The sequence below is a fragment of the Cryptomeria japonica genome, chromosome 6 (assembly GCF_030272615.1).
Source record: "Cryptomeria japonica chromosome 6, Sugi_1.0, whole genome shotgun sequence".
In the NCBI taxonomy this organism is placed as follows: domain Eukaryota; kingdom Viridiplantae; phylum Streptophyta; class Pinopsida; order Cupressales; family Cupressaceae; genus Cryptomeria; species Cryptomeria japonica.
Window position 1 is genome coordinate 313499140 of NC_081410.1, and position 22114 is coordinate 313521253.

The window sequence follows — 22114 nt, forward strand, 5'->3', positions numbered from 1 at the left end:
GCATGAAGAAAGGTTTTATGGATATAATATAAAGCATAACCTAATGCAATCAGTATAGTTGCAAGTTCCTGCATTTATGCATGAACAAAATCAATGTTGTCTGTCTCTGATAGAACATCAAAGAACATATCCTTGGAAGCTGGTCAGCAAATAGCCCTGAAGCTGATGTGCCAACAATTCACAACCCAGTCCAAGAAAAGCAGAACATGCTAAAGTGGCAGATGACAAAGAAGTCAGAAATCAAATCAATGAATTAGAAGAAAAAGATTTAATTCAAAAATCCTCTTCTCAGTACTCTGTCCATGCTTTGTTGTTAGAAATCATTCAGAAATAAAAAGTGTTAAAAGCAAGAATGGTGACCGATCATAATCTTTCGAATTCCATAACTGTGAATATAAAATGGCCTATTCCAAATAAGGAACAAATAATTCAGGAAGTAACAAACGGTAAATGTTTCAACAAGTTTGACTCCACATTTGCTTATCACAAGGTCAAAATCAGAAAAGAGGTGTCTATAACAGCCTTCACAACTTCTAAAGAGCTCTATGAATAATTGGTCATGTCTATTGACCTGAAAAATGCTCTAGCACAATTTTCACAAAGAATCGATAAGATATTTTCCCCATTCTTTAAATTTATTGCTAATTATATACATGATTTTGTGGTGCTTTCTGACAATATTTAAGAACATTTGCAGCGGTGTTTTAGATCAGTCTATAAGCATGATATTGGGCTAAGCAATGATGTAAACAAGAGAATAATGATCCAAAATAAAATAGAATTCTTAGGAGTTGTCATACAAGATCACAAAATAAAAATGCAGCCACGTGTTTTACAAAAAAATCAATTATTTCCTGATATATTTTGTAGTTTAGAACAATGTCACAGATTTTTTAATTTTATAAATTAGGTACATAGGTTCTTACCTAACATTTCAAAATCTTGTACCCAGATAAGTGATGCCATGAAGGAAAAATTACTCAATTAGATAGAAAATGCTTTAGTCATTGTCCTTGACAGTAAAAAAATCTGTCAAATGTTACCAATACTAACACCTTTTTCTAAAGGACCTTTTATAGTTCAGATTGATACATCACCAAGCATTTGGGTTGCAATACTAAGATAATGAAGGGAATGAGGAACTCTTTATGTACAATTCAAGTCAACTGAAAAATCATGAACTTAATGATTTCCCTGCTGAGAACGAGATTCTTGCAATTGTTAAATCTATTGAAAAATGGCAAGCTCTCCTCTCAAAAAAACACTCTTAATTAGAACCCACAAATGGAATTGCAAGTTGTTTATAAGGAAGCCCATAGGACAGTACACCTGGTAGCAAAATTAAATGATGTTATATGATATTGAAGTTCAATGTATATATGAGATAAAGATAATTGTTTGCCCCATGCTCTTAAACGAGAAATGGCTCATATCAGTATGTTTTGACGAAGAATCCCAGCAGATTATATTTCAGATGAAAAAGGGGAAGAATTGCTCAATAATCCAAAATATCTGCTTCAACAGGCAAACCAATCAATTCAAATAGTTCAAGATCAACAAAGTTTGCTTCAAAACCATCCTCCCATCACTACCCCTGCTGTAGGTTTTCATTTAAATTGTAGTAATCAATTTTGTATTCTGGCTAAAACTCCCAAATGGAGTTCAAGAACACTTGTATTAATTAAATTTTTGTTATCAATGAGGTTTTCGATGAAATAATCCTACCTTGAGAATTATATAAACCAAGACCAGCATTCATTAAAGGTATCACACATATCTGCCATAATGATTGTAAGGCAAGATATTACGGTACTAATCATATTATAATAAAGTTCCCTTGCCAGCACCTATGCCCCATTTCAAACTGTCCACAAACTTCCTTAATAGCTCAAAATTTCTCTCGTGGACTTGGGATAGCGATTTCCCAATCCCTATAATAGAATTTAGTCCATCCTCCAAATGATTAATATAAATATCATATGATGGGAATTTCGCATGCACAAGATGAAAAAAACTACAAAGAGGATGTGGTAGACTTCAGAAACTACAAAGAGGATGTGGTAGACTTCAGCTAGTGCATACTTCATAAGACAAATGGGAAGTGAAAAGCATTTCACATCCACGTAATGAGATTTTTGAAATTAAGATCTTAAACCTTGATATACAGAAAACAAATTTAACGTCAAAGGTTCCAAGATCCCTACTTAGATTGATAGCACAAAATGTGTAAAGCCTTGTACTAAATTCTACATCCACTCAATCAAAAAACAACACATCAAAGAGAATTTTATCCCTGGACAAACAGGTGTCTTACAGGAACAGATTCCCAGTCTAAAAGAAACGTACTTGTTTGACTGATCTGTTCCCAAAAGATGTGAACAAAGATTTTGTATCTTGGTCAATCCATAATCGAAAAACAGTAATTGTGTAATTTAACATTTTTTTCTTTTAAATTACATTAACATGCCAAAACATTTATAAAATCAAATTTTATCTTAAGGGAATTTTTTACTTTGTCAGCTTCCAGATCTTAACCAATTTTTCTGATTATAAACTCAGGTCCATTGCCAAATCGTACCCGGCTACAATCTTAGCAGAGCTGAAAATAACGCTATCATAAATTCTAATAACAGTCTTATGAGTAGATCTGTGCACAATTTTTACCCCCGATCCTCACAAGCACATTCAAAGAGTAATAAACAATCTGTTTCTTATGCCATGACAGTAAGAGCCACCTATATCAAATTAATATGATTTAAAACTAGAACTAGAATAGTCAATGAAATGCAATCCTAGAGACACCTAGGTATACATGATCCATTAGCGAGCTGACTACTAACTCATCCCACTAAGGAAAGAGATATGACAATAACAAACTTTCAAGGGAACCTCACTCCCAACTTCATTCTGACATCCCTTGAAACTCCATATCTAATAGGTGAAAGCAATAAAACTATAACTCCAGGGCAATTGAATCAGGCCCAAACAAATAGCAAGCCTACCCTTCAACCTATAATCCAAAACATTACTATGTAACTACATATGAAAAGCCTATTATGAAATTGGCACAACGCCTATGTCTTGTCCATGGTAGTGAATTGAAAGCATCATATATGCAAGTGGAGCCATGTATGCGTCATGTCATCTGCTAGGGGCAACCAATCCCTAGAGTTTTCTTCTTATAAATAAATTGCATCACCATGTAAAACACAACAAAACAGCTAAGCTTGCACGGTTTCCCTTTTTTATATGATTGGCATCCTCAAATCATCTAGACTTGTCATATATTGTTCATTCTACAGAGATATCTAATAAAATCTATTGAAAACTTTAATACCTAGAGACACTATAAAATATCCCATTAAACACAATTCAACAAAGCTTGAGAAATCCACTTACCCAAAAGCTTTTTCTAGTTGCCCACAATTACACTAGAAAAGGCCATGACCATGCAAAGGGAATTTTGGCACTCTTGTGCCTCCATTAGTTATATGGATTATCTAATAGAGAGGAACTATCTTAATATGAGATAGTTACAAAAATCTTAAATCTTCATCATCATTACTGACAGTATTTCAAAAGCTTAAAGCTAGCGAGAAGCAAGGGAACCACAAGGAACTAGTGGAACCTAGAGAAAATTTCACATAATTATATAAAATTGCAAGCACATCATATGTTAAATAATTTGGGCAACACATGCCAATTGTCATTTGGGAGCACGGAGGTTATGATGTGTCATACTTTGCCCATCAAGCTAATGAGAGTTCCATCTGCTTCCAGCCAAATTACCTTCCATTAGAGAATGTTGCAGGCTATGCCCATTTCTACCCCTATACTTCGCTCAAATGTATCAAAGTCCCAAGTATGAGTCCAAGGATGAGTTCCCCTTGGGTGTGCCAAATGCATGGCCTATATCACCTACATCGTCTAAGCCATGTAATACGTGTACTTGGGCATACCCACATGGTACACACCCCAAAAAAGGGTGTTCCAAAATAGCTTTTTCCTTTAAATACACAATTCTTGGAACAAAAAACCCTAAAACCTAAAAAGTGACAAAGAAACACAAAACACAAACACTCCTACATATCATTCCCTCATTGTTTGTCATTACTAGTTGCTGCTAGTTCTTTTAGTGTTGAAGGATCAAAAGGGCCTACTTTATAAGTGCTGCAAGGATCAAATAACTTGCATCAAGGAGATTCATCATTCAATGCATATATTTATTTATTTTTAATTACCAATTTTTAAACATTTATCTCCAAGCCTCTTATGTTTTTCGAAACATTTTATTCTCCTCTTCCAAATTGTCACTCATTTTCAGTATATCCTAAAGTTACATTGTTATTTTTTAGTTTTTCTACGTTGACATAGCCTATGGTTAAATTTTTAACAAATATCTTGATGTTTTTTTCCTTCAAAATATGTAGGTACCAGTTTCATTATAATGGCTGCTAGTTCTAGTTCTATGTACCAAGTCACAAATAGGCAGCTCAGATTTGACCAATCAACACCTCTTTGGCAATATGTCACAATGATTGAGCAACTTGAAAAAGCTAGCATTATCTTTAGTCTTGTAGTCAATACCATTATGAGTATATGAGTTTGAATAATCAAGTGTAAGTTCAGATTTGTGCAATCACTAACCAAGGAATTAGAATTTACCGAAGGCTGAGACCAATCAACACCTCTTTGGCAATATGTCACAATGATTGAGCAACTTGAAAAAGCTAGCATTATCTTTAGTCTTGTAGTCAATACCATTATGAGTATATGAGTTTGAATAATCAAGTGTAAGTTCAGATTTGTGCAATCACTAACCAAGGAATTAGAATTTACCGAAGGCTGAGCACACGGGTCACGAAAGGAGTGAATTTTCTTTTAAATCAAAGGGCAAGAAGAAGAATTATCTTTTATATCAATGAGTAAGAAGACGAATATACTCCAACCAAGAAGCAAAATCAGATCTGATCCTTTGGGCCAACCAAGGATAACACGAGCTGCCTACAGGACCATCTCTATTTCTCCAATAGTGGCTGCAACATATCAATATATTTGAGATTATTTTCCGTAAAAGATGATAATTCTTTCCTTTCCCACAAAGGAATAGGTTGAAATGCAAGTCCTTTAGGAATGGCATTTGAGAATGAAGCAAAGTTCATTGTAAATGAGCATAGGATGTGTTACCTTTAAACCAATGGGCTTCTTTTAAACCTCATGTGATCACCATATTACCAAAAAAAGAGAACGATGATTAGTCAGACACACAAGAAGTTATATAGATCTGGGGTATGAAAAGGTGAACACCTCAATATTGGTAAAGGGAACAAAATAAAGATTTTAAAGAGATAACACTACATTAATTTACAGATTCATGGAGTAAAATGGGAGTTTCATTCTGTCTGATGGATGGAAGGATTGCAAAACCAAGTCCTTAAATTATGCCATTGCAGTGTGTCCTAATGGAATAATGTTTTAAAAGGCATTTGATTGCAACATACAAAAGAATGATGCAAACTTCATTGACAACATCCTCAATCAATCAATTGAGATAGTAGATTCTCAAATGGTCCAACTCATAACAAACAACACTAAAAACTGTAGGTCAGCGAGTTCATCGGTAGAGGCAAGATAAAGGTACCTTTTTTGATACCATGTATTGAAGATCACACAACAAATACTGAACCAAAAACTTCAAAAGCTTTACCACCTTACACACCTCGCAACCAGTAGAACACACTCAAAGCTTACAGCCCACAATAGCACTGTTTCAACTTTTTGCTCAGTCCACTAGGAGTTAGAAAATGGTCATTTTTTAATGCGTCCCCCTTTCTTCCTTTTTAAAAAAACTTCATCAATAAATACGATCATCCTTATTCCTGCCTTTTTTACGCCCAAAAAGCATGAACATATTTTTCGAATCTCCTTTCTATTCAAAAAGAAGCAGCCACTTCTTTTCTTTAAAAAATAACGTATTGCAGAGAAATCGCAATCTTTAAAAGCAGTGGTTCTACATTTTTAATGCCAGCCATATTAAGGATACTTAAAAACAGAAGCTCCCTTTTTTAAATCGGTCATCTACACGAGACATTGAATATGCCAAAAACCAATGCATTCCAAAAAAACTGACTCATTTATTACTTCCTCTTTTTAAAAATAATCAAGCTCACCACATATTGCCCAACACAACTTTAAAAAAAGTGGTTCAGAAAATCTCCACGACTGCATCTTTTCGCTTTTTCTCAGCTTGACCACACACCACAAACTCTATAAAAAGATCTACCGATTAATTTCAGAATCACCCCAAAAAAATATTTTAAAGGCATCACATGCTGTGCTCTTCAACAAAAATAAGGCACTTCATTTCCATATGCCACGAAGGCACCATGATGTTGAAACCATTTACCATATGCTTTTTAAAAAAAACAAAGGTGCCACGAATTTCTCCCACAACTTGACACAACCCCCAAAAATAAATCTTCGTCGTTTTAACCCAAACCATGTTCGGAAATATTCCCACACCAAAAAGAATTAATTTTGAAGCCATTCAAAAAAAAATAAGATACGATTCCACTAAAACTTGATCCTTTTGACTATTCAAAGCTGGCAAGGCAAGTAGAATATTCAACTCATGTCATGACATAAAAAGACTGAATTGTCACAACTGGAAGACAAGCGGCTAACAAAACCAAGCAAGCTCACACACTGTTGATGCAGACACACAAGTAGGCTGCTCAAGCATCTCAAGCACCCAAGAAGGCAAGCAACTCAACTAAACTACAACTTCAAAATTAGCCTTGACAGCAATGACAAAAATTCCAACAAACTCCCCCTTTGTCATTGATGGCAACTCCAACTCCAACTGTAACTTCTTGAAACCAAGAAAACATAACTTCTCCCCTTGAGATCTTGCTCCCCCTTTGACATCAATGACCGATACAAAGCTACAATGTAACCAAAAACTGATACAAATTTGTTATTAACTCTCCAAACACAAAAGAGGGACATAAAATAATACAATCAATATTCCCCCTATGTAATACAACCCTTCAATAATGGAGTGATACCACTCCTAACTGTTGTCTTAACCTTTCAAAAGCATCTCTGGGCAAGGGCTTAGTAAAAACATCTGCAAGCTGATCCTTAGTAGAAAGGTATTCAAGCTTTACCTGCCGATCACTGACTTGTTCACACAAGAAACGATACTTGATCTGAATGTGCTTATTTCTAGAGTGCAAAACAAGATTTTTAGATATGTTAATAGCACTCATGTTATCACCAAAAATAGAAATGGGATGACTGAAATCTACCTTTAAGTCTTTCAAAGTTTGCTTCATCCAAAGGACCTGTGTGTAGTAGGACACTACTGCTATATATTGTGCTTCAGCAGTTGAAAGAGAAACAGAAGCTGCCATGAAACCAAACACTTCCCAAGGAAGAAAGCACCTCCACTTGTGCTCTTCCTGTAATCAACAGAGCCACCCCAATCTACATTTGTATAGGTTGTAAGTGAGAAATCATTTCCACTAGAATACCAAAAACCATACTCCATAGTACCTTTGAGGTACTTGAAAATCCTTTTGACTGGATGAACATGTGTCTCCTTAGGGGCAGCCTAAAATTTTGCAACATATCCTACAGCCTGCATTATATCAGGTCTACTAGTTGTAACATACAACAAACTACCTATCATAGACCTATAAAGACTTTGATTAGGATTTGATGATTCATCATCCTTACTAAGTTTGCAACTAGTTGCCATAGGAGTTCTAACAAGAGTACAATCTTCCATTTTAAACGTCTACAACATCTCTCTAACATATTTAGTTTTTGAAATAAAAATACCTTCCTGAGATTTATGTATTTATAGCAAGAAAGATAGCTCTCCCGACATAGACATTTTAAACTCCATCTTCATACTTGTTGCAAAAACTTCACACATTTGTTCACAATCACTACCAAAAATTAGATCATCAACATACACAACTACGATCAGCATATGTGCTGGAAACATTCTAATTGCTTCTAATCTAGCAACTGGTGTAAAGGTTTTATCAAAATCTATACCTTCAACCTGAGCATAACCCTTACACACTAATCTTGCAGTGCTTCTCACCACTTACCCATCCTCATTCAACTTGTTCCTGAAAACCCACTTTGTGTCAATCACATTCTTGTCCTTAGGCCTTGGAACAAGTTCCCAAGTTTCACTCGTTTGAATCTGATCTAACTCTTCTTTCATTACTGCAATCCAAGATTTGTCTTTTGTTGCCTCTTCAATAGTTTTTGGTTCAATCATGGACAGCAGTGAAATGCCATCATCCTCATAGTAATTAGCATACCTTCTTTATGCTCTAGGTCTGTCCTCTTGCATAATCTGATCAATAGGATGGTTCTTTTCAACAAACCTTGATGTAGTCTTGAGAGAGGTTCTAATAGATGCTTTATTTCTATCATGTGAAGTTGTTTGGACAGGTGATGTATCTGTTGTATCAACATGATTGTCTGCAGTTCCAGCCTCAAAACATGCATCAACTCCTTCATTTTGATTGCCATCAAGGGTATTTTCTGCATTGTTACTTGCTGTCCCAACTTGTGTATTGGTAGAAGTTTGATGATCAACATTTTCAGCCTCATCATCCTGCAAGCTATCATCAAAACTTTGCAATTTCTTAGAGGAGTTAGCAATCTCATGAATTTTCACATTAGTGCTTTCAACTATCTTATGCAACCTCTTATTGAAACATTAATAGGCTTTACTTTTTGAGGAATGTCCTAGAAAAATACCCTCATCTGCTCTAGGATCAAATTTACCTAAATTATCCTCATCTTTTTTAATATAACAAGGGCTGCCAAAGATCTTAAAATGCTTAACAGTTGCTGCCTTACCATTCCATAATTCATACGGCGACTTGTTGTACTTTGCCCTTACCAAACTTATATTTTGAATATAGACAGTTGTATGAACTACTACTTTCCAAAAGCAATCACTTACCTTAGATTCATTCATCATGCTTCTAGCCATCTCTTGAACTGAACTATTTTTTCTCTCAACTACCCCATTCTATTCAGGTGTCGTAGCAACTGAAAATTGTCTTTTGATACCAAACTTCTCACAAAAACTTACAAAATCATTAGATGTAAACTCACATCCATTATCTGATCACAAGTATTTGATTTTCAATCTCTTCTCATTCAAAAACAAAAACTTTAAAAGCTTTGAGCTTCCCCAATGGTTCTATTTTTTCCTTCAAAAAGGCCACCCAAATCATATGAGAATAGTCATCAATTAAGAGTATAAAGTATCTCTAACCTTGCATGGTTGCAGTCCTTGTTGGTCCACACAAATCGGCATGAACCAGCTCTAGAGGCATTGTGCTTCAGTACTCCTTTGTTTTAAAACTCCTACGAGTTTGTTTACCCAATTGACAATCTTTACACACTATGTCAAATGGTTTAGTGAGTTTTGGAAAGTCTCTCACCACCTCCTTGTTGATCTGAACAACACTGTCAAAATTTATATGACCAAGTCTCCTATGCCACAACCAAGATTCATCAAGTAGACTCAAACAACAAGTATCACTTTTAGCATCATCAAGAAAGTATAAGTTATTCGCTTCCCTACTGGCTTCAGCAATATGAACACCATCTTTACTAATCTTGCAACAGTCAGAACAAAAAGTTAAACTATTACCTTGATCACACAATTGACTAACACTAAGCACATTCTCAACTTTAGTCTTTCCATCATTCAACATGAGAGTACCTTTACCTACAACCTTATCAGATGAGTTTCCACCAAATCTTACCTTACCACCATTTGATTTCTTAAGAGTTAAGAACTTCTCTCATCTCCAATCATGTGTCTGGAACAGCCACTATCCACATACCAAATGTCTTTCTCACTCCATGCAAGAAGAGTCATTTGTACAATCAGAGACTTTGTTTCAACCTTTCTTTCTTTCTTCCTCCAAACTTTGGTCTCCTTAGCCTTTCTATTAATATCTTTCTTTGAGAAATCTGCCTGTCAATCTTACAAAACCTTGCACTATGCCCAATGTTATTACATTTATAGCAAACATAAATATAATCTCTCAGAGGAGCAAAAGAGTTCTTGTTTGAAAAACTGAAATTATTTCTAAAAGACACCCTAAAATTTATTGCCATGTGTCCAAAATAGTAACAAGCAAAACAGTAACCATGAAAGAATGAATAATTAAACCTAGTTAAGTGTGCTTGTCTAGTACTGAAGGGCTGCCTAAAACCATTATTTCTGATTTTTGTAGAAGAATACCTTGAGCTATCACCTTTAAGAATCCGTTGTTCTTCTTTTGAGGACTTTGAGCTTCGGACTTCTTCAAGGCCAACTCCACCCTTATCTAAAGATTGTTTTTGAGAGGCTAACAGATTATCAAATGAAAGTGAGCTTTTCTGATTTATCTCTTCTTAGTTCAACAGTGTTGATGATTTCTCTATCTTTCTAAGAGTAGCAATCTCAGCTTCAAGTTTCTCACAGCTTTCACCTTTTAGCTTAATCTGATTTCTTAACTCGTCTTCCTATTTCTTGGCTTCCTAAATCTGAATTCTCAGATCATTAATGATTTTCTTGGCATCTTCAAGAGCTTGTGATTTTACAGATTTTTCTTCACTTTCCTCTTTGAGCGACAACTTCAAACTCGGGATTTTCTTTTTAAGACTTTTAATTTCACTAAGAGCACTTAAGAATTCTTGTTCAAGTTCCACTTCTCCATCTTCTTCTCCAAAAATCATCTTCATCTTCTTGATTTTTTGTGTGAATTTCCTCCATAGCCATGAACAAGATCTCATCACTCTAAGATTCATCATCACCTTCGTTAAATGAATCACTCTCCTGTTTTTAATAAAGACTCTTCTTAGAATCCCAAGTCTTCTTGTCTTTACCTCTATACTTTTTGTTAAATTTTGGCTTTTTTTCATTAATGTTGTCTTCATTAAGCTCATATGGAAATTTGGCTGCAAAACGTCTAGATTTGCCACAGTTAAAGCATCTGAGAGAGGTCTTCTTCATGTTTTTTGCTAAAGTCCTTTAACTTTCCAGCGAACAATGCTTCTTCCGAGTCTAAATCATCATTTGAACAGCTACTTGAAGCTTGTTCCTTTCGTTTGCCTTTCTTTGAAGCTTTGAATAAAGTCTCCCTTTTTGAAGATTCTATATTTGTCCTCATCTCATATGCATTCAATATACCATGGAGCTTGTCAATGGTCATATGATCAACATCAACATCTCTTCAACAATAGAAATCTTTGCATCAAACCTTAAAGGTAGAGACCTTAAAAAAATTTGTATAACTTTATCATCAACTATTTCTCCTAAGCCTTTAAGAGATTTAACCACTTCCTCGACCCTTAGAAAATATGTTGTAACATTTTCTTCATCTTTCATTTTCAGACTTTCAAATTGCATCCAATGAGTCTGAAACTTGGCTTTTTTCATTTTTTCATCTCCTTCGTAGGCATAATTAAGCTTATACCACATTGCTTGAGCACTGCATTCAAATCCATTGCATTGCATTCAAAGGCCCTCTTTTCATCAGCAGAAGATGGAAGATTTTGAGGTGCGTAGCCTGACAAAACGATGTTCCAAACTTCGAATCCAAGAGACATCAAATATGCTCTCATTCTGACAAACCAAACGGCATAATTAGAACCATCAAATAGAGTAGCCCTATTCGTTGTTAGTCCTTCTAGGGCATTCATTTTGCGACGAAACAGAAACAGCCTTCAAGCTTTTGCACGACGAAACAGAAACAGCCTTCAAGCTTTTGCAGAAGGTAACTTAATAACTCCTCCTGTGAACGGATTATGATTTCCAACAATAACAATTTGCCTCAATAATTCCCAGCAACCATTTCACATCCACAGTACACTATCACATCTCAATATCAATATATTAGTTTACCTTGACATACCACAAAAACCAACTTTCAAAACTGTATAAGCAATCAGCAATCCACAAGAAAAATTAAGGACATCACAGCAAAGGTTTGGTAATTCGATGCACACCCAAAAAAAACTTTCAAAGCAATTTTTATCTTTCTAACCCCACTCAATCAAATACTTCAGAAGCTTTACCACCTTGCGCACCTCACCACCAGTAGAACACACTCAAAGCTTACAGCCCACGATAGCACTATTTCAACTTTTTGCTCAGTCCACTAGGAGTAAGAAGATAGTCATTTTTTAATATTGCCCCTTGCTCCTTTTTAAAAAAAATTTCATCAACAAATACGATAATCCTTGTTCCTCCCTTTTATACACCCAAAAAACATGAACATATTTTTCGAATCTCCTTTCTATTCAAAAAGACAGCCATTTCCTTTTTTAAAAAAACATATTGCAGAGAAATGCAATCTTTAAAAGCAACGATTCTACATTTTTAATTCCAGCCATATTAAGGATACTTAAAAACGGCAGCTCCCTTTTTAAAATCGATCATCTACACGAGACATCGAATATGCCAAAAACCGACACATTCTAAAAAAACGGACTCCATTTATTACTTCCTCTTTTTTTTAAAATCAGGCTCACCACATATTGCCCAGCACAACATTAAAAAAAAAGCGGTTCAGAAAATTTCCACGACTGCATCGTTTCCCTTTTTCTCGGCTTGACCACACACCACAAACTCTATAAAAACATCTGCCAACTAATTTCAGAATCACCCCAAAAAAAAATTTAAAGGCATCACATGTCGTGCTCTTCAACTAAAATAAGGCACCTTATTTCCATATGCCACAAACGCACAAGATGTTGAAACCATTTACCATATGCTTTTTTTTAAAAAAAGGAGCCACGAATTTCTCCCACAACCCAAAAATAAATCTGCACCATTTTAACCTAATCCATGTTCGAAAATATTCCCAAACCAAAATGAAATAATTTTGAAGCCATTAAGAAAAAATTAGATACGATTCCACTAAAATTTGATCCTTTTGACTATTCGAAGCTGATAAGGCAAGTGGAATATTGAACTCATGGCATGTCGTAAAAGGACTGACTTGTCGCAACTGGAAGACAAGTAAACAGCTGACAAAACCAAGCAAGCTCACACACTGTTGATGCAGACACACAAGCAGGCAGCTCAAGCACCTCAAGCAACTCAAGTACCCAAGAAGGCAAGCAGCTCAATTAAACTACAATAAACTTCAAAATTAGCCTTGACATCAATGACAAAAATTCCAACATGTATTTGTCCACCCATTCAACTCAGTGTTTCAAAACATTGTCATGCAAATTTAGGGCATCAAATAAATCTACATCGAGGCAAAGGAGATTCAAATGTTTGTAGCAAATCACCATGTCATAAGACATCTTTAGGCCTACATGTTAGAGTTGTTGAAGGTAACTTTATGAAAATCCAATCTTTCATTTTGAATTAATTTATGTCGCTATAAAATTTTAAATTTACCATTTTCTATTATTTATTGTTTTAACTTTTTTCACATCATATTAGGTTATTGAGACTCAATTCACATCACACAATCGTCTTGAAACAAATTGTGAAGGTGCAAGAGCATTGAGGACCATGTTCATCAACAACCTTCCGAGTGCATAGAGGTAGTCAGATTCAAAGAGGAACCAAAAGATCAACGTGTTGATCTTGGATGATGCTGTGTGGGCTCATGTGTATTATCTTTTGTGTTACACTTATAGCCCATTGTAAGTATGATAAAGTTTTAGTTTTAGTTTTAGCATGACAATATGAAATCCATGAAACTAAGAATAAAAGAAATAATAGCAACTACAGAGAATAACCGCACAAAGACATTATTCACAATCATGAGTAACAAACAAACAAAAGTAAGACACCTCTACAAAGATAACCCACTCGGTTGAAACCACCATCCACATTGCATTTGCTCATATTAATAACTCCCTTCAGTGCATCACTAAAGTGATGCGAGCCAAAAATAATTATGGTATAACAGTTACCAGCAGTATATCAACTCATTGCTCAGCAATGTTCAAAGTATCAAGGTGAAACAGAGGCAATAATTAATTTCCTAAATGAACTAGAAGAAAGACTTGCAATAATTTGTGACTGTTAGCAGAGTGTCATCAAGGAACAAGAAGAAAGCCTTGCAAAGTGTTCAAAATAAATTCAGCAGCAAACAGTCCCCAAGAGAGCCTCCAACTCAGATAGTTTCAATATAATTGAGTTCACAGTCCAAGTTGACCCTTACAATGCACCCCATGAAGATCCATGACTGGCCAAATGTCAAACCTCACTGTTCTCTGGACGATCCAAACATCTGAAGGTGTGGTTTATTGAAAACTTCTAATGATATGTCTATTTAATATTGTTAACAGCTTATACTTATGTTTCTTTCATTAATAATTGTAGTTTAGGGTATCTTTAATCTCCATTAGGACTATAATCTTTAATCCTCTATGCTATTAATCATCCATATAGATGTTCTGTAACACTCCTGCTTGGTCCAACCAACCTGAAATCAGGTTTTCTGTACATTTGATATTTATCAAAATTAAGTTTACTTTTATCAAACCAAAAATCAAGCAAAACAATTGCTGAGCACTACTGGGAATCGGGATACTATACTTGTTAAAAAACATAATCAAATTTGTCAGAGATAATCCATGCATACTAATCAATAGTTCTGAAGAATTCACCTGAAATAAGTTCCTTCTTGCTTCCTTCTGAAGATATACGATACCACTGAATACTACAATTCACAATGTCTAGTGCATTATCTGCACAAGTGATGATCCGCAAATATGAACCTAATGACTCAGCACCCTCTAAGTCATACAAATGTTCTTTATTCTGTTCATGTCTTTTGGTGACAGCCAACTGCAATCAAAACAAAATATTGCATCAACAAATGAACTCCAAAGTGACAAACTAAATTTAAAGATGTGTTGTAAACAACAAATCAACAAAGAACACCTAATAAAACAACCATCCATCTGCAAGGACAGTCATTCACTGAAAAGGCATTATCCAATTCACTACAAAAAATATCCCCCATAGATATGGTATAGTGGCTTCTTGACAAGAAATTACCAAAATGTACGATCTGGCAGTTAGTATCCATACCACAAATGCTCCACAATCCCTTGAGATTAATCTTATTCAAGATCCTCAAAATATTTCCAAAAGGAAAAAACTAATGGACAGAAGTACATATTTAATTCAATAACCTCATGCAGAAAATATTACAGCTGTAGCAATAGGGAAGTTAGCGATTGTTCCCAGATGCAGCAGAGTTCCATGAAAACTTGGGCTTCTACTAAATTTGGAAAGTTTAAAGAGGGGTTTAAATCAAGATCTAGTAAACCAAATCACCGATTTGGCTAAGAAACCTAAATGTGCTAAGGGTGCCAACATTCTATCTAATAAAGTATAGGATAGAGTAGAATGCATCAAAGATGTAATTCTATCAGCTAGATACGATTTGTTTAAGAATTGCTATAATTGTACTAAGAAGCCCAGCCCAAAGTGCAATATCTAGAAATTTGACCCAAGGAAGTTGAGATTACCAATGTTTTTGTTGATGTCAATTTAATTTTTTCTATCTTCAATAGCTATAATGATATAATCCCAATACTAGATAGTTCAAGGATATGTTGGGGAAGGTAATATTCATACTAAACAAGGATTTAATGTCCCCTTTTTTACGCCTCCTATGGTTGGCCAATTTTTAGGGTTTCCTGGATGTTTCCAGTTTTGCATGCAGTATTCCAATATTCTTGGTGAGCTCAGTTCTCAGTTTTAGCGGTTTTCATCAACAATCGCTATTTATAGTAAGTTCTTCTATGGCATCAATCATTTTGGGTTTTTCTGAGTTTGTTCTCTTTGGTCCCTAGAGAACACTTTTATTTGAAGTAAGTGTTTCCATCGCGCTAATCATTCTGGGTTTTTCTAAATTTCTTCTCTTTGGTCCCCAAAGAACACTGCTATTTATAATAACTGCTTGCATGGCATTAATCTTTATGGGTTTTTTGGGGTTTGTTCTCTTTGGTTTATTAGAGAACATTGTTATTTATAGCAAGCTCTTGCATGGCGCTAATCTATCTAGTTTTTTCTAGGTTTGTTCTCTTTCGTCCATGGAGAACACTTCTATTTATAGTAATTATTTGCATGGCACTAATCTTCCTTATTTTTTGGGTTCGTTCTCTTTGGTCCTAGGAGAACACTTCTTTTTATAGTGTGAGCTCATGTGGCCATCAATTGTGACCTTACAAATTCAGTTGATTCTAGCAATGCTACTACTTTGGGATCGTTGATGATTGTGTTAATGATCTTGATGACTTATGGTCCTCATATAACCCTAATATTTATAGTATGAGCATGTGTCAACATCAGTTGTCTTCTGACAGCTTCAGTTGGTTCAGGCAGTGTTACTATTTTGGGACAATCAATGATTACCTTGATAATCATATCTTGATGACTTACGGTGTTTTAAGGTATTATTTAAATAACATTAAAGTATTAAAGTTAAATTGTATATCTAACTTAACGTTATTTAAATTTTATAAACTAACCTTATATTGGCGCCTAGGGAGTTAAAAGATTTTAAATTATTTAATAAGGTGCTTTTTAGAAGTGGGTGCCAACATAGGGAGACATTAGGAGTTGATAAAGTTAAATTGAAAAGATTGCACAACCCTAATTAGGGCATTGAGATTACATTTTATAAATAATGGATTTTGGAGCTCATTTGCTCTATGTCAAGTTTATTATTTCTAATACTTCTCTTTAAGAAAACCCTACGTGGTTCTGGAGATTTCAACTTGGTCCATCTATCAGACTTCCTAAGGACGAAACCCCTCTTGAAGAAGATTAGCCATAGTAGTGAAAGTTTTACTCCGACGAATATGTTGGAGATATCTTACAGGTATTTCACAATGCCTTTCAGATTGGAGATTTCTTTGTGTGGTTATTTCAATGACAAGATTGCAAGAGAGTTTGGCATGGAGATTTGGAGGTTTTCAAAGACATTTTTCCTACATCTTCCTGGTGTGGGTTTACTTCATTTCTTGGTGACAGTTTATTATATATTTAGCATGTTGTTAGAAAGGGTTTTGGTGCTGGTTTTCCCTTGCTCATATTGCGGTGTGTTCGAGATATCTTACAAGTATTTCACAATGCCTTTTAGATTGGAGATTTCTTTGTGTGGTTATTTCAATGACAAGATTGCAAGAGAATTTTGTGTAGAGATTTGGAGGTTTTCAAAGGCAATTTTCCTACATCTTCCTGCCGTGGGTTTACTTCATTTCTTGGTGACGGTTTATTATATATTTAGCATGTTGTTAGAAAGGGTTTTGGTGCTGGTTTTCTCTTGCTCATATTGTGGTGTGTTGGCCTTTTAAGGGTTTGGTGCGAGGGGTTATTTCTGAAACAATTCATTCATGCATTTTTTGTAAGCTCTTCTTAGGTGGTGTGGGAATATGTTTTGGTGAAGAAACTATATTTTCAAGTCGTGGTCAAGGAGGTGCTTTTCTGATATTTTCTGCTTTTCATTGTGATTAGAGATCTTACCTTGGTCTGATTTAGCTTCAGAACTGATTGCCACTGTGCTGTTAATATTTGGAGCAGATGTTTCAGTACTAGTCCAGTGAACAGTGCCAATTTGGCTTCAAGATCATGGTGCAATATCTCTGATTTGTATTTCATTGCTACTGTTATATTAAATGCTTATTTTGCACCAGCAAATGAAGGATTTCTTTGTCAAGTTGAAACATGTGTTGAAGTCTTATTAACTCGGCAAATAAAGGTCAGTTTCAGAGGTTTATTCTTGTTGGCTGTTCTGAATTTATATGTTGATATAGATTTTCATTTCAAGTAATTCTTGCATCTATGTATTATCATTGTCTTTCAAACCAAGACAAAATCAAGAAACTAAAAATCTGAAACTCAAAGTTCTGCAAACAAGTATCCTACCTTTCACATAGTATACAAACCGTTTGTTAAAATGTCATGGAAAAGAATGCAATCAGTTCGGGTGCCAGCTGTTTGACAATATACCTGAATACTTAAATCATTGAAAGTCAAAGGGAAACTGCAAAAAAATTAGGTTGAGAATTGGGGTAGCATATTACAAAGGAGCTAATCAAAGAGGTTTTAAACCTAACCTCAGCAAAAAATCAAAAGATTGACTTTCATAAATTATGTTGAGAATACAAAGGGACAGAAACAAAAATATGGTGAACCAGCTCCCATATCACATGCCAAATGATATGGCTGAAAGAATAACACCTATACCCAATAGAGAAGTTGAACCTCTCAATAGAGACACATTTAAAGAATATTTCAAGATGACCTACATAGAACACTACAAGCTGTTAGGAGTTAATTACAGGATCCAAATACATGTGGTCTCAATGATGTTAACTAGTGATATTCAACATAGACATGTTAATAGATTGTTTTATCCTGCCTTGTATTTTGTAGAGGATGCAATGAGGATCACAAAATATATCTACAATCACCCTTGGTTCCTCACTTGATGAGTGACCACAGCCAAGGGAAAGAGTTGGTAAGATCGGGTGTCACAAGGTTTTTAACGATTTTCTTAATGTTATAAAACATTATTGGTTCATTGACGGTTTTGAAAAAAAAGTTTGTGAGTCAATAATGGCTAGACTCAACTTAATAGATCAAGCCTAAAAGAGAGAGGATTGCATGCATAGTCTTTGACAACCTATCTGCACAAAGAGCTATGAATTAAGTCTTTCATTATAAATGTTTCACTTTAGCCTTTTTGTATTTTTTAATTGTAGATGTTGAAGCCCTTGGTTAGAGTTCTCCTCTTGGTAGATAGGGAACAAACCCCAATGAGGTTTCTTCATGAGGCCATGGATAAGGACAAGGAGAAATCAAAAGTTATTACAAGGGCGACCACCTCAAATTTGATCTTACATGGGACATTATTGATAAGAGGTGGAACAATCAACTCCACTGACCCATCTATGTAGCAAGGTACTTCCTTAACCCTCATTTTTTCTTCTTAGTTCCTTGTGGAGAGGTTATGGAGGGCCTCACTACTTGCATTTAGATGCCGACAACAGAGGTTAAGGTGAGAGACCTCATTGTCAAATGAATTGCAAAATAATTGGGAATCAAAGTGTAGGCTTTCTCTTCAAACCTGGCTAAGAGATGAAGAACCACTCAAAGACTAGGTATAATATTTGTCGCATGTATCTTACAAGTTACAAATTTCAAATTTACAAATTTACAAATATTTGTATTGAATATATAAATAATGTGATCGAATATATTTTGACTTGGCTTTCTAGCTATTCAATATCATTTTGTAGACTATTGGTGGACAAATTGAGGTGGAAATACCCCAAATCTCCAGATAGTTGCCCCTTCTGTCTTATGCCAACTCATGTAGGGAGACTCTCCTTCTCAAATTTCACACATGCAAATCACCTAAATGATTTGACTTAAAATGGTTTAGGGTACTCCCCTATCATAAATTAACTCAAAAACAAGGAGATTAAATAGGAAACATGCAAAACCTATTTCTTGCTTTCAATTGATTATACTGAGAATAAAGTTGCATAGTTGTTCTAAAATTACAATGACTTTAGCCTCAAAGGAAACATAAATAAATCTGAAATCTGATTTCAAAATCAGAAAAACATGCAAGAGAAAACTACAAGTAAATTCTCAACCTTCAAATCTAAAAAATAATCCTCATCTCTTGAGCTTCAATCTACCTTCTCTATCACTATTCTTCAACCTGCAAACTGAAAAATTGAAATCTCCAACTCAACCCTTCAATATATAGACTCAAGGAGGCTCAAAATACAACCATAAACATTACCATGGGTCAAAACAAGGTTCCGAAAAACCATGGTAAAAATCCAAACAATCCCAACTTAGTGGACAGCCTCTAAACATAGTAAATTGCTTCACATGACTTCCACATGGCCATCACTTTCTTATCCAATTCGGTACTTGTCATAAACATTCCCCAGACCCCAAAAACAGCACATGCAAAGACATGCAAGCTTCGGTTCCCCAATTTGGGAAGAACGCAAGTGACATGTGTCAACATGCATAGGCATGCATAACAAAAGTCACTAACTGCCAACATCCAAAGTGGGTGCATTGGTCAAGGATTCTTTCATTATGCCTTGCAACCTCAACCAACATGTATCCAACTCCTCTGTAAGACGCTACCTTAAGGACTTAACCAAATATTTAGGCTCAAAATACATTAAATTTATTTATCAGAACATTATTCCACATTGTACAAAAATAAAATGTTTTTTCTTTTTTTTTTCTCAAGGTTGCTCTTACACCACCTGATGCTCCTTCATCAGGCACACAATGTAAGAAAAAATTTGTGATAATAGATTCAAAAAATGGAGTTGAGTGGTAAAGCCACGCTTTCAAATTGTAAACAACTTCTAGCAAACTCCATCACTAAAACAGGTAACTCATAGGTTCTTTTCTCTCTTCTTTCAACACCTAGCCAAAACAAGCATTCTTCTCTGACATCTTAGCTCTACACTCAAACTCCTAAATGTCGAATGAATTCCACCATAAACCGTCCACATCCTCTAAATATATTTCCCATTCTCCACTAATCTAATGGGATTCAACCCACCATAGTCTAGCCACCTCCACCATAATGCACTTGCACTAATCTCTGCAACACCATACAAACCCTTCCTTGCATACCAATCATCACTACCAAATTTTATCTTAACCAACTCATCCGAAATAGGCAAATCGTCATCATTCTCAAATTTAATAAAGTATGATCAATATTCTCCTCTACTACAAGCCCATTATGCTCATATTCATTTTCATAATAACATTCAAAAAAATTAAACTTTACATCAATTACCTTCATTACTCCTACTTTAACCTTGTCTTCAACATGATATGTCACTAGTTTTATGTCTTTAGATAGACATATTGTTGTTGCAAATCAATCTTCCACATTCAAAGCAATGTTAGAACAACAATCCCTAAGATTCATCATCCACATTCTCTAACAAATAATCAAGCTTTGTAACTAGGCATCTTCATCTTCACAACTTTTAAAATAAGAATCATTGAAAAACTCCTCTTGTACCTTACCATCCTTTTCCTCGATTTCAACCTTCTCAAAATGATTTATTGTTGCAACAACCTTTTCCATTTCTATATTCTTATCCTCATCAAAGAAAACATTTAAATCTGATTTTACCGAATTACCTTCTGCTGCAACTTTTCCTCCACCTACAATAAGTTTTGTTAAGTTTTGGTGATCAGATTATAATTGCAAAATTATTAGCCAATAATTTGGATTCTTCCTGACAGGATAGTATCAATACGTTCAGACTATAAATTCAATCTGCCCTATCAATGATGATCTGAAGATAGACAGAGGAATCAAGACACAAAAGAGAAATTCAAACTGATTGTAGATAGTGTAATGCAGAATGGAAAATGAAGGAAACTCTACAGAACAAAGAACCCAATTTACTATAGATGCTGATCGAATCTGATATGTAGAATGTAGGACTGTGTTTTATGATGCTATCTTCTCCTTCTTATTGCCCTGCAGACGGAGGGAGAGATCGATCTTAAAATACTTAACGTGATGCCTGTTCCAAACAACACATCTCTGTTCAACCATCACGTCTCCCCCCCTTGAATTGGTTATGCATAAATACATCTAAATACTGCAGTTAGTTAATACGTTTTTACATAGAATCGATTCATATATTAATTGTTATGTAGCATCGATTCATATATGAATGGGTTCATGTACATTAAGCATTACATAGAATCGAATTATATATATATATATATTACTTGACAACGAATATTAATATCATTTCATCATATCAATATACTAATTAATTGGTGAACTAAGTTGTCTAATTCCGATTAGACAACTTAGTTGACTAAGTCAAATTAGAAGATTACTTACCGACACTAATCTTCAACACTCCCTCTTAGCTAAGGAGGAATCTTACTCAAGATCTGAGTCACATAGGTATAACCTCACTGTGATAGCAAATAGCATGGCAAATCCATAGACATCACCTCATGTGATGTCCATCATTATAGCTTATCCACGGATATCACCTCATGTGATATCCA

The 22114-nt window shown here is 35.0% G+C and overlaps 1 protein-coding gene across 1 annotated transcript in view; it reads right to left on the bottom strand.

The window, feature by feature from the left end:
• The window catches only part of LOC131043877 (stomatal closure-related actin-binding protein 1), a 196018-nt gene that overhangs the window by 53687 nt on the left and 120217 nt on the right, over positions 1-22114 (bottom strand). The window contains exon 7 of the mRNA XM_057977109.2: positions 14671-14851. Within this exon, the coding sequence (XP_057833092.1) occupies positions 14671-14851 (181 nt within the window). The remainder of the gene's footprint in view (positions 1-14670; positions 14852-22114) is intronic.